A 13,906-nucleotide genomic window follows, 5' to 3' on the forward strand; every position below is an offset into this window, starting at 1 on the left:
CGCTTGGAAATGAATTCCTCACTTTCATCTGTTCCTAATGCTCCACTCTCTTAGGAATACCTGTTATGAACAGTCATTTCCACTCTCCGGCCGGTCACTGGCATAAGAATTAATATGGACTGAAGAGCATCCTACTTAACAACTATAAATCTGCAATCACTTTAATTAAGATTTTAGGTTCACTTGTTGGGAGAGAAAACAAAATGAACAAAATTTTATCTAATAAAGTGTAAAATGTATTTCGGGAACGGAAACATAAATTTACAGACATTTAATTATCAGGAATTTATGATTGTTTTTTTTTATTAGATAGTTTTTTAGAAAAGGCAAAAATACATGGTAGAAAAATCTGAAGAATTGAAACGTTTTAATGTACAAATGTTTTTTTTTTTGGAAGACAACCATACAAAATGCTGCCATGGATTTTTATGCAAATATAAAAGAGATTAAGACAAAAACAGATTAATAAATTTTCATTATTCATTTCTTTTCTTTTCTTCGGCGAACTCTGTATAACCAGTATTCCTTCATTATTCTAAAGATATAAAACTTCAAAGAAACAAGGGGAAAAGTAAGTTTTCTTTATTTTTTTAAATTTGGCTAAAGTTAATAATTACCCTAAATACTAAATTGAAAGAAATAATATAAAGAAACGTAGTTGAAGAATGAAATTAAAGTTTATACAAGTAAGTACATTAGGTTTGAGTTTAAAACAGTTTTTTGAATTACGGGAAGCTATTTAGTTTTGGAAAATATAAGATTAATATTAAATACAAAATAGGACTATTGCTGATTTTACTTTCAAAACTACAATCTATGATCTCTGAAATACAAAAAAATTTAATGACACATAAGAATGATAAAAACAAATAATTGAACCCCATACCTTGTTTTTGATTAACAAAATTGTTTACAGGATGTCCTCACTTAGCTCACGAAGCTCAACGAACGGTTGAAGTCGTCAGGGTTTACCCCATTTTATTTTCATGTCTTTAGGGACCATTTTTTAGCAACTCATGTTGCGTTCGGAGTGTCGCGAACTTACAGAACACATTCGAACTTATTTATCACTTACTAAATTAGTATTACTAATTTATGGTTATACCTTTAAACTGCTCACAAAAACAATATACTTTTTGTTATTGAATACGTTCCAAGCAAGTTGGACATTAAGAATTTATCCGCCACTGTTTATTTTTCTTGAGCATTTGAACATAACAGATTTTCATCCAGCTTTAGTGATTGATTCATTGGGTTTATCTACACAGAAAATTTTGATTCCTTATGAGTTTATCGTACGCTCATTCGCCACTGAACTGATCAAGACTGAGGGAGGTTACTAACTTAGCTTGCTATACATTGAAAATGTAACCTACCTCTTAAGTTAGTAATTACTTAATATCAAAAATCATAAAAGTTTTATTAAGCCCTATTCAATTTTTTCCTTTTCTGTTTCTTGAGTTACCTGTATTGATAGGAGGCAGAAACGTACTTGGAATTCAAGATTCTCCAAATTTTTATTGCATCAATACTAAAAATGGATAAAACTCTGAAATTGGATGAAACGTTCAAAAACAAGCATACCATGATGGATAACAATTTTTAGTTCACGTTATCTTTTATTACTTCGTCTTTAGAAAGCGTCAAACATAAAAAAAAAAAGATCCGATTTTGAAATTAAAATAAAAATAATTAAAGAAGAAGAATCGAATATACTATAAAAAAAAAAGTAATTCCACTGTATGATTTCCGGCTGGAGCAACTAATAATCTTAACTGATAAAGAAACTTAACAAACCGTCAAATAATCAGAAAACCAATTCGTTTCATGATCATGTCTTAGAAATGAACTCGAACGTTAAGTGAGGAGAACCTGTACAAAAAATTCTGTTTTATAAAGAAAATCATAAAAAAAATTTAAATTCAAAAATATTTGATACGGCTGTTTTTCTCCCTAAAAATTTGTAAATATAAAATTTATTGCTCGATAAGATGCTAAGGCTAAGAATTTTAAAACAATAATTTCTCTCTTATTAATACTGTAAAAACATTATTAAAGTTAGAAATTTCACAACATCCATCGGTTTGTTCCTAAAAGAATAGTAAAAACAAATATAATTTAATATATTTGTTACTTTCTTCATTATATTTGATCATTCAATTGTCCATTTATATATAAAAGATATTTGATTGTAATATAACTGGCCCCCAAATAAAGACATGAATGCTATTATTAATCAATTAGTAGTGATTACACTTTTTGGTTACTTTATGAAGTATCATTTTTATCATTGCAATATTCAACCACAAGAATTAATACAAACAATTAAGATGTCGTATTTTTTTTTTTTTATGTAAGTTTTGGATTCTTCCTTGCATTTCTGTTCTTTCTTGAGGGGAAAAAATAAATTATATTGCAGTTTTTTTTAATATTTCGTTAATCCTAGAAAGTAGACACTTTGAAGTCTCCCACCTCGTATTGTTTCCTGTACTTTTTAATACTATGATTGAAATTCATTGTTTTTGGAAGATAAAAACCAAGTGTCACTTCCAGAGAGACTTAAGCAGCCTAATTGATTGGGAACTAATGCTTAAAAGTAGGATCCTTTATGTGTGTGTCAGTAATTTTTGTGTCATTGAACCATTTTCGGCCAATCTTTAGAGCTTCAGAAACCCCAACATTTCCAAGACACGCCAAACTAGATTTCTCTGAGCATTTAAGGACACAATTGCTGTCTTTTAATACAATACAATATAAAATTTTTTTATTCTTCTTCTAGTCCACTAGAACTAGAAGCTAGACTAAGGTCACGGTGGCCCAATATCTTAAAGATGGGCGACAAGCCAAACAAAACTGATCGAGACAGAAAGGAGAGAGAAATGATAGGCTTATGAAAACAATTTTCGACTTTTCCAGCGAGGCTGGACCAACCTGTCAAATTAAATTGGGTAGTTTACAAATTCTTTGACAATATATTTAAGTTATTTTTAAAAAAAAAATTATTAAAAAAAAAATACGACATCTTCGCCTAGATTTCATCTTATGGATGAGAAGAATATTTGTTTTTTACATTCTTATTTATTATTTTAAACCAATTTTATAAATTGTCGAGATAAATATAATTATTATTTAACATAATTTTTTTTTTCATAGTTTTTCATTTTAATTTTTTTTTTAATTCATTTAGAAAATATAAAACTTACTTTTTGAAAGTAGTTTATTTTATTTTTTGTTTTTTTTTGCATAATAAAATATATTTAAGGTGTACAGCTCGTGACCTTTCTTTTTTAAGCCCTTAATATTTTTATTTTTTAAATATATATAATTAAATAACCCCAATTTTTTCCTTAATCTCTAAAAAAAAATTTAATTATTATTATTTTTTAAAAACCTCTACAGAATTATTACTGTAACAATATATTTATAAATATTTGATTTCAATAAATATAAGCATTATTAAATAAAATATAACAATAAGATCACAGTAAATTTTTTATATTTTTATTACATATACGCTTGGCGAAAAAATGTTTATTTATTTTTTAAATGTATTTTTCACGAGCAGTGTACACCATTAAATATTTCTTCTTCTTTTTTCTATAACAATAAAAAATATCAAAAACTATAAATACAAAGTTAAGTCTCTTATATAAACACCTCAAGTATTTATTTTATACTTTATTTTCTATTTTAAACAGCATTGTAATTCATGCTTTATAAAAGAACTTATTAACAAAACAAAAAATATTCGTATTATTAATACTATGGGAAAAAGAATTTTTTTAAAAAATTCTCTTCAATTTACAAAGTATTTTATAAAATATTTACAACGACGATATAATTATAATGATAAAACAATACTTTTATATATATATATATATATATGTATTTATATAGTAAGCTTTCATGTAAAGTGTGTTTTACGTTCGATTTTTTCTAATATAAAACGACAAAACCGAATTTGAAATTCTAAGTACGTTAATGAAATAGGCACAATGTCCCTATTTCATACATATCATTTACATTGTTATGGATTTACTTTTATATTTTTTATGTTCTAAATGTTGATGGTTCACTCTCCAAACAAGGCACAAAAATGCTAAGCAGAGTTCTGTAATCAAAAATGAAGATGTACTAAAATAAAATAGCAATATTCAATTTTTTCCCCCTATTAGAAAACTCAGTTTATTTCCTAAATAAATGCTATATATATGTACAAAAAAGAAAAGAATATATACTCTTGAGCAAGTTTGAGTTGCTTGCAGTGTCTGCAAAGAATATGAAAAAACCATATGCGCCATTGTATGCAACGCATTTTAAGTTGGCAAATCGTATTAGAGTACATAGCTCCTCATTCACACTTACTGATTTCTAGAAAAACCGAATAAAAGGGATTAAAGATATTGAACTATAATTTTGGCATCATACTTTGCCAAGTTTTAGAAGTTTATGAACCATAAAATTGCCCACTCATATTTCTAGTAAACTCATTTTGGCTGACCTCAGGGTTCAGATAGGGGCTGTTAGTGTACGCTTCTAGCGTGCAGGCTTGGAAATGATTATGCTAATAAATCTAAAAAATGAAAAATGAAAATCAATCCCTTGAAAAAGAAATTTTAATGGAGAAATTATTGCATTGCAGCGGGTTTGGTTTTTAAAGAGCTAGATTAAATCTAGGTCAACAGCGTGATTCTTTTAGCAATGTCATCCTTTCTGTTTTAATTAAAGTTGGCCTTTTTTTTTTTAAATTAAAATAATATAAGGAAGTTTAAACAAATTGCATTAAATTTATTTTCTACACTTGTGAGGATTTTAATAAGCTAATGAACCCTTTATTCAGCTACTTTTTAATTTTTCCATAAGAGTGCCTTCGCAAGAGAGCAGTTCTCCAAATGTTAACTCAATCTGAATAGCAATTACCTAGTTTTATCATGCAAAATTTTTATGTTTATATATTTAATATTTTCTTTTCAAACCATCTAACTGTTCAATTTTATTAATGAGAAACAAATTGTGATAGTTTACCTTAGAAGGCAGTAACGTTAATGGTCTCCTCTAAGCAACTCCATCAAGAGATTAAAGCTGGGGCCCTCGCCTTCTTTACTTTTTATTGACAACATTTCTTTTCCAACCTGTTAATTCAAAGTATACTTATTAAGTACCATTATTAAACAAAATAAACATTTTTTAGTGAACAACTAAGTTCACTAAGCTAACAACTTAGTGAAAACTAAGAAAATATGCAAAATCTTACTACTTCTGTTAGGTAACAAGAAGTAAAAAGGAGGTATAATTAATAAATAATAATAAAAAAAAATACCTGACAGGTCCTTTGTAGGTCTGGAATCCTGAGGAGAAGTTCTCCGAATTTGGACGGAATGTCTGGATAATGGGCAAGAGTATAGTGTTGCAAAGCTTGTAAAGCTTTCTCTTGTGATGCCCGCACTTTTTCAGGTTCCCTTAGTTCGCTTGTATCTGGATGAAAAAAAGAATTGTACAAATATTTCGTATACAACTAATTTGAATAAATATACCTACTAGTAATTTAAGGTACCAAATGAACTATAAAATATAAAACTAACCTGAAGAAAGTAGTACGATGACCTTCATGGCAACGTATTCATAGCGATCAACTCGCAATCTACGCAGATGATCAGTAAAGTTTAGCATTCGTTCTATTGGCGGACCGAGTCCTAGATTTTTAGCTTCTGTCAATGATATACATTTGCCAAGTGATACTCTTATTTCACCAGGTGAAGACATTGATCGGAAGCAACATGAAAATAATAGTAATTCACACCAAGCATTTATGAGCAGCGAGGTTTGGTCATCGATCTATAAGTACAAAATAAAAATGGATATTTTTATTACTTGCAACAAGGAATTCTGATTTAAGAAAGAGATTTCAAAATTAAGAAATCAAGTAAACTTATCACATCTTCTTAGACTTACTATTTGCATACCACAAGCAAATACCAATTTATTTCTTTCTAAATCTAATCTGGAAAAGAAGGTTCCCCGTTAAGATGTTTTTTGGTTTTGTGGATCCACTACGGCCTATGACCACATCATATCCCCCTTGAATCAATCAAAATCATCAACGTTGAGGCAAGAGCGATTTCAGATCCTAGATTTGTCACCTAAATGATGCAAACGCCATAAGCTGAAGATGGACTTTGACCATCCAGCCATTTTCTACAAAGAGGTTTCATATTAAATAAAATGTTTCCTCAAAAGGCAATTCATTGATGCTCCCTTAGTTTAACTTTTGTTCTATCAAGAAAGAAGTTATGCAATTTGTTTCTGGTACTAACAGATTTGGGACGAGTGTATATGCACAAAACAATTCTTTCTTCGGCCAGCCAAATAACTTCTTCCTTTTCAAAATGTATTCTTATAGAATCAAACTAATTGTAAATATTTCTGGCCCAGCTTTTTGTTAGATTTTAAACTAAACCTGAACCACACCAAACCATTCAGGAATGAACAAGGCATGAAGGGGTACAATTATTAATTGGACATATGATAAGATAATGCAGTTAATGTTTCAGTCATTCACTTTATTACTTGATTACAATTAAATATAATGAGAAAAATATTACTTTTTTATCACTTAAAGTAGCATACTTACAGATATATTTTTAAAAAGAGGTAGCGACTTGCACCATTTGACAATCTTGTACAATCGGTGGTCAGCAATATTACATAGATTGGCCATTAGATCTGTTGGATTTCCACTGGGAGGTTTGGGAATACGTCCTACTAGTTTAGGATCCGCTTCGTTGTATTGCCAGAGATGTTCTACTTCCATTATTTCCTGAAAATTGCACACTAATAAGTTTTTTAAATATGGCATTCAGTCGTTCCCATAATTCAAGGAATTTCAATTGACTGAAAAAGTTTTATTTCAGCCCAAATTTATACGCTACTTTATTATTATTATTTTTTAAGGCTACATAATCCTGACTAACCACTAAGAAGTAAATAATTCTATGAAAAATGTTTAAAGTAGTAGACAATAGGCGAATGTAATATACTTAGAACACGAAGATTTAGTTTCAAAAGACAAAAAATTGAAATATTACAGTTACATCTGTTTCGATATAATCAACATTTACCATCTGAAGAGTTCGATTAAAACTGTTCTTTTCATCGCGATTTTCAGAAAATATCAGTCGGATTTTCTTTAAAAGTTAGTTTAAATTTTCTTTAACCAACCAAAACAACGAATTCCACATTTATCGGGAATATTCCGGGAGAGATTATTGTTGCGTTTTATCGGGTTAACTGTCTTGTAGTTAAGCTTTCTTTTGAAGTGCTTCTTCAGTACTATGAACGATCTAATTTTAAGTTCTAATTAAGTAATAATTAATCAGTACAAGTATAAACCTAACATTTTCGATTAGAAAAGGTTTTCTCTATGGTTTTTATGAATATATTTGTCAATTTTAAGGTATTATCGTGAAAAGTGTAATTTTGAACCCCACAATTTATAAATTGTAAAAAATTGTCATAAGGATGATGTTACATAATTTAAGATCATTTTGCCTATTTCTAAGCAAACTTTCAGCAGGTTTTCCCTATGTTTACTTGGAATCCCTAAGTCTGTAACAATTTTATAGATTATTTTCAAGTTGTATTGTAATCTTTCATCTACCTACAGTTTTACTAGATATGCTACAAAACAATAAACGAACAAAAACACTAAAAGTCTAAAACTTTGCAGACATACTTTCTTCAAGTCGATATCTTACAGTCAAATAGAAAAAATATTATACCTGCAGTAATGGGGGTACAAGATTTGTGGCTGGTTGTTGTTCTAATCTTGGCTGTACGGTCAGTTCTGCACATTTCTGTTCCACCAATCCTGCAGGTACTGTATAAGAGCACTGGTATGTACTTCTACCACCTCGAGTTCTGTCTTCTCGAATTGCTGAAATTAAAACAAAATAAAAGTAAAGTAGCCTTTTTATTACGCCATAAATAATTATTTAATTGAATAAATAAATATAATTCTATAATAAAAGCGACAAACCTTCAAGTTTCATTCCCATGTTAAGGCATTTGTCAAAACGGCAAGCAGGACATTTTTTCCTTGTAGCTATAGTAACTGGGCAAGATGAACCTCTAAGGCAGACATAATTCTTACGATTCTGTACAGTTCTTTTGAAAAATCCTTTACAGCTTTCGCAAGAGAAGATGCCATAATGAAAACCAGAGATTTTATCACCACAAATAGGGCATGGGCTAAATAGAAAGAGAGGGGGAAAAAAATTAATGATATAGAGAAGACAGGGTAATGATATTTAAAATATCTAAAACTATAGTCTGAGGAAACCTTGTTACCTATTAATAAGCTGTTGTCTACTTATGCCAGGTGATGCTAATCCAGTAGAATGTTGCACCATGTCAGCGGTTAAAGATGAAAACTTATCTTCCAAAGTATTTCCTTCTTCTACGAAATTATTATATAATTAAATAAGATTCAAAGAGAAATTCAAAGAGAGAGAAGTATATTGTTTATTACGTAGATTTACCTTGCATAGGATATTCAGGCACACCTCTTGCATTGAGAACAGGTGAGGGGAAGCCTGGTCTATGCATGTGCCTGCCCTGGATGGGAGAATGAGTTGGCGAAAACTGAGTTGGAGACACAGATACTGAAGAATAACTGTAACATATTAAAGTTATTCAATAAAATGTATTATGAATATTGTCAACTTCAAGATGAAACTCCACAATAAGTAAGCAAGAGAAAATAATTCTTAAAAACATATTATAAAATAGAAATTGCCTAACCTGTGGCTGTAGCATGATGAATGCTGGGAACCACCATACTGGGATGCATCACTATTGTTCCTGGACAACGATGGAGTAAAAGGACTGGAAATTCCAGATGATGATGACAAGATATGTCTTGATGTTACAGGACTCGCTGCTGGCGAATAACATGAATATACAGCCGAATCAGGACTGGAAGTTGGTCCAGGTCCTTTCAGTACACCGTTATAACCTCCTCCACTACTGCTACCTAAGCATCAACAGAACAGTTTTTATGGTGTCACAGGATTCAGAATAGAATGAGAAACATTTCAGACAATTTTTAGGACATTTGCGTTTTTTTATATAATATAAAATAAAATTTTTGATAAAGAAACACATTTTTTGTGGTGTAGTGACGATAATAGGACACTTCTTGCACTGCAGGAACTGTTAATCAGTTCTTAAGAAGACTCAGGATTATCCTAAGTACTCTTTGGAAAGAGAATATGAAGGCCTTGGTTTATTAAAAGATTTGGAAGCAAAGAAAGGGAATAGAAGGAATACTGATGTTTAATTATAATGTATATTCACTAATTGACGGACAATTTTAATGGAATTTGAACTGAAACAGCTGCATTCCAAATGTTAATCCTAAGTTAACCTCAAAGATTTTTACCTTCAAAAATCCTTCCACAGTTAAACCATTTCTGGAATACGAGTATTGTAACTTCTTAATTTCTTTCGGTAACTAAGATAGTGCCAAGTGCCAAGAAATGGATTCATGTAAATACTAATTTAATTCAATTTATTAAAAAAAAAGAAACTCACTAAGAAGCTTATCCATTAAAAGAGGTAATTCAGACTGTGGATTAAACTGATTTGTCCTCACATTTTCAACTGATTTGTCTCCCTAAAAATTTATATATACATAAATTAAGTGATTATTTTACAACATAAAAAAATAAGGAATGAAAAACTGATTTTTTCTTTAAAACTCTTACTTCACTTATTTTTAATGATTGTGGTTTCTCATCTTCCGCATGAGATCCGACTTTATTGGCCGTTTTATTGTCAACAGAGGATTCTGCGTTTTCTACGGCGGTTTCTTCTGGTTCCTTTAATTATAAAATAAATAAATAAATTAGCCTTAAAAATGAAATTTGTTTAATGCAAGAAAAAGAAAAAAGTTTTCTGGACGAACACTTACTGGTTTGATTGCAGTCACTTCACTGTCCGAGAGTTCACCTTCCCAAGACATTGGCCTTTCAACAGAGTTTCTGCATTCTTCTCTTTTTTTATTTCGAAGATTCACTGTAAAAAAAAAATGATTATTTTAAGATTCTAATCTCCAAAATGACCAGTTTTATAAACTGTAGTTGCATTCCAGTTGCCACAGAGTGAACACGTTACAGTTCTTTTTCAGTTTTTTGAGTGGTTAGAAGCTGCATAATTTTTCTGAAATTTGGCATATTTTTTGTTTAATATTTAAGAATCTGAACTGTTAACTTTTTATGGAAATCGATCTAGCCGTTTTTGAATAATTAATTAAAATTTTAATTTTAATATTGCTAAAATTATACTGCGTGAGTACAAAGGTTGTAAGGGTAGTGGTTTACAGCTCGGATATTTTGAGAGAGGAGAAAGAGAAATGGAATTGGTAAGAGAGCCATACTTTTGTAGTTATCCCTACGTGTTACTAAGTTTTGAAAATGGATAAGAATAAGTTAATAGAAGCTGATAGTGAGCATTTTATTAATATTTTATTTCTAGCTTCTGTTTTCTTTCTATTTTGCTATTGTTGACATTACCAGAACTTCATTTTTTATTTTATTGTATTATATTTTTCAGTTTGCATTATCATTATTTTTTGTTCTTTAAGTTTAAAGTTTATTTACTTATTAATTCAAAAGAATTATATTCAATTATTACTTTTTTCAAGTTAATTATTACTTCTTCTTTATCTAGTTTTTTAATTACTTATCGTTTATTGTATGAATCCAACTCTGTATTGTAAAGATTATTCCTATATAAACAAATAACAACACCTAGTGATGAAATGAAATCTAGTGCAATTAAAATAATTATCGGACTTTAGATCAAATGGAACTAAGTTCAATTTTTTTGTATTTGTTTTCTTTTAATATCACAAAACTTACTGAATGGCTCTAGAGGTTAGAAGTCTTAGCGGTAATGTTGTTAAAAGAAAACTAGTATTATTAATTTCTTGCAATAACTAAGGGAAGCCAAATAGAAGTCGGTTGAATTTAAAGGGAACTTATCGAGTTAACGTTGATAACAGTTTACGTTTCTCGACACAACATTAAAAATAACTTTTCAATAGATTTAGCTATTTTTGTTATTTAATCTTGGACAAGCTTACTTTTTTTTTTAAATTTTCAGCACAAACCTGGTTCACTAGTGAAGTTGCTGACTTCAGCATCAGCAGCTGAGGAATCCTCGTCAACATGCATCTGTTCGCCACTCACTAACACAGAACATTTACTACTTGGTCCTGTAAATAATAATAACAAATATTTCAATTTAAATTTTGGGTTAAAAAGTAAAGCTTCAAATTTCAATTGAGTATTTTCACCAGTTTTTTGATTTTCTATAGACCAGCTTCAAGAAGCATTTCTTCTATTTATTATTATTATTATTATTATTAGTTATTCTTTCTTCATGTGATGAATTGATCATTGTTTTATTTTTGGCCAAAATATGACTACTTAAAAGAAGAGTTCGTGATTCTGTTAATGTAATGGTAGCTCCATGAAAATTAATTTGAGTAACCTTAATTTAATTTAAAAAAAATTTAATGTTATCAACTACAGGCATTATGTTACTGGGTTTGGGCTACTATCGATCATAGTTCTCAGACACCTTTTGGTGACTGGAGTGATACCCAAGCCGATACATAATAGCTTGCGACCTCTTGGATTGCCCAGTTGGAACAGACTGGCAGGCAAGTTCTAAGAGCAAGAGAGCCACACAAATGATAGTCATATCCTCTACTCTTCTCTAGCTTGGTTTAACCAATATGAAGACTTCACGGGAAGAAAGGGTTAAGTCCATTTTATAGATTTTTCAGGAGAGGAACTTTTAAAGATTGAAACGTTACAGTTTCAGTGTTTATTGAAATATGCTTTTGAAATTTATACAGCGCATTGAATGGACCATTCTTTAGTATTCCTTAAAAGTATCAAACAAATATTTTTATAAAAATTTGGGGGGGCCTCTGTGTCTATTTGTCTGTAGGTATATTTTCCATTTTCTTAGTGTATCCGTCGAATCAGATTGTGAAAATAAGAATATAATATAATATAGAGATCATATTTAACTATACAAACTCCATGCAACTCCCATAACAACATTCTATTCATCTGTGAGTCTAGTCCGTCTATCTCACAGGGTGTTCATGACTAATTGAGTTTCAGAAAATAATAATATTGTTTACAAAATTTTCTGCTTTTATTTTGATTGAACTCTTGTAAATTACAATATATAACTTTCATAAAACCAGACAAAACAAAATTAATACAGCTTAGAAATCCACAACTGCAGAACCTCAATCATTCTGTCCCTGTTTTGGTTGGACTTTTCTCAGTGTATACCATATGTTCATCTGGCTATAACGCTGAGACTAAAACCATTACATTCAACTAAGTTGACCCATCTGAAAGTTTGTGTGATGAACTATATTTTCGTCAAAATTGGACTTACCTAACCCATTTTTTTTCCGTTTAGTCTTCATATATGATTTCTGGTGCGAATCATTTCGTGCAAAGCACCATTATAAAAGAAAAAAACAATAATAATGAATAAAAACACGTGCTTAATACATACCACCATTATAATGAGGTGGATAATACTTGTCTTCTTTGTCTGCAATAAAACAAAAATAAAAATTTAATCAACCTTCAAAAAATAAACTAGATAAAAGCAATTTACAAAAACAATAAAAATTCTGGTCGTAGAAGAACCAGACTATTTCAAATCTAGATTTCAATTTAACTATTTTTTCTAATGAAAAGCAAAACTAGTGGATTTCTCTTGTGTATTTATGAAATTCTCATCCCATTTTCACCAAGGATATGTAACATATACTGGACTAAACATGAATGACCTGATTCTAAGATGAAATCTACAAGGAAAGCAATTCGTTAGATACATGCAGAAGAATGGCGATCTTTTTTTTTACGACGCATGTTTTAATTTTTTATTCAATAATAAGTTTCTTTTTCCTTGTAAAAAATACCTTAAATAATAAATCGACAAAATCTTGTTTCACTGTTTAACACTTGTAAACAAATTTTTCATTCTGAGATGATAAATAATTCAAACAATTCTTGGGGCGAGAGCTTTCATGACAGCTGCTTTAATATTATAGCAAAAATTTAAAAAAATAAAAATAAATATAATGTTGCCTTAATTTTACCGATTTCTATTTTATGAATATCATAAAGGATTGGGAAAAAATAGCGCTGTAACCAAAAAATTCAGATATGATTTTTCCTGAAAGAAATACAGAATAGACTACGGTCATATCGTAAAATTAAACATTGCATGAATTGAGGTCATTGATTATTATCTTTCAAAAGATTCTTTCTTCAACTAATTGCTGTACTCAGTCCAAAGATGAGGGAAATAAAAGTCTAACTAAACATTAGACAGGAGAAAAATAATGTACTTTTGCCGTTTAGCTTTCGCAAAAGCTCTCAGACGTAGGTAATATTCTCCATTCTACGCCCGGAACTGACTGAAGACTGTCTCCGCAAGCTCAGACTGCTCAGAATAAGACCCTCACTATTTGGAAGCACTAAACAGGCGTTGTCAATATTCAATTAATATGCAATGCGTTTTACCTTTAAATTTGTCGAATTATTGGGTTGGCAACTAAGTAATTTTGGTTTTCACTCACAGGGAGCGGACCTTCATATTTTTTATATTAGTCGTGTTGGTGGCGTACTTCGCCTTATTATATTTAGTAAAGGTAATATTAAGGTTACTTTAGAAACAAGTTGTGCGTGCTTATTCCAAAACCCTTACTTGTTGGTCCATTTCAAATGGAGTGCAGAAACGAACATTTTCGGAATATTTTACTTTTTTTTTTATTTCCGCAAAGGGAAAAAGCTGCTGAAGCTCA

At 30.0% G+C, this 13,906-nt stretch overlaps 1 protein-coding gene across 3 annotated transcripts in view; it reads right to left on the bottom strand.

Moving 5' to 3' along the window:
- Window positions 1-213: 213 nt before the first annotated feature.
- Window positions 214-13,906, bottom strand: part of Hr39 (Nuclear hormone receptor FTZ-F1 beta) — a 141,112-nt gene continuing 127,419 nt past the window's right edge. For all 3 annotated transcript variants that reach the window (XM_074125600.1, XM_074125599.1, XM_074125601.1), the window contains exons 3-17: window positions 12,607-12,645; window positions 11,171-11,275; window positions 9,971-10,074; window positions 9,765-9,878; window positions 9,592-9,673; window positions 8,800-9,031; window positions 8,538-8,671; window positions 8,347-8,455; window positions 8,036-8,247; window positions 7,779-7,933; window positions 6,632-6,817; window positions 5,583-5,835; window positions 5,321-5,475; window positions 5,026-5,132; window positions 214-4,111 (exon numbers count right to left, since the gene is read on the bottom strand). In XM_074125600.1, coding sequence (XP_073981701.1) covers window positions 5,043-5,132; window positions 5,321-5,475; window positions 5,583-5,835; window positions 6,632-6,817; window positions 7,779-7,933; window positions 8,036-8,247; window positions 8,347-8,455; window positions 8,538-8,671; window positions 8,800-9,031; window positions 9,592-9,673; window positions 9,765-9,878; window positions 9,971-10,074; window positions 11,171-11,275; window positions 12,607-12,645 — 1,970 coding nt within the window. In that variant the 3' untranslated portion in view covers window positions 214-4,111; window positions 5,026-5,042. The remainder of the gene's footprint in view (window positions 4,112-5,025; window positions 5,133-5,320; window positions 5,476-5,582; window positions 5,836-6,631; window positions 6,818-7,778; window positions 7,934-8,035; window positions 8,248-8,346; window positions 8,456-8,537; window positions 8,672-8,799; window positions 9,032-9,591; window positions 9,674-9,764; window positions 9,879-9,970; window positions 10,075-11,170; window positions 11,276-12,606; window positions 12,646-13,906) is intronic.

The sequence above is a fragment of the Rhodnius prolixus genome, unplaced genomic scaffold, assembly GCF_049639745.1.
Source record: "Rhodnius prolixus isolate KJV_2025 unplaced genomic scaffold, Rpr scaffold_3, whole genome shotgun sequence".
Classification (NCBI taxonomy): Eukaryota; Metazoa; Arthropoda; class Insecta; order Hemiptera; family Reduviidae; genus Rhodnius; species Rhodnius prolixus.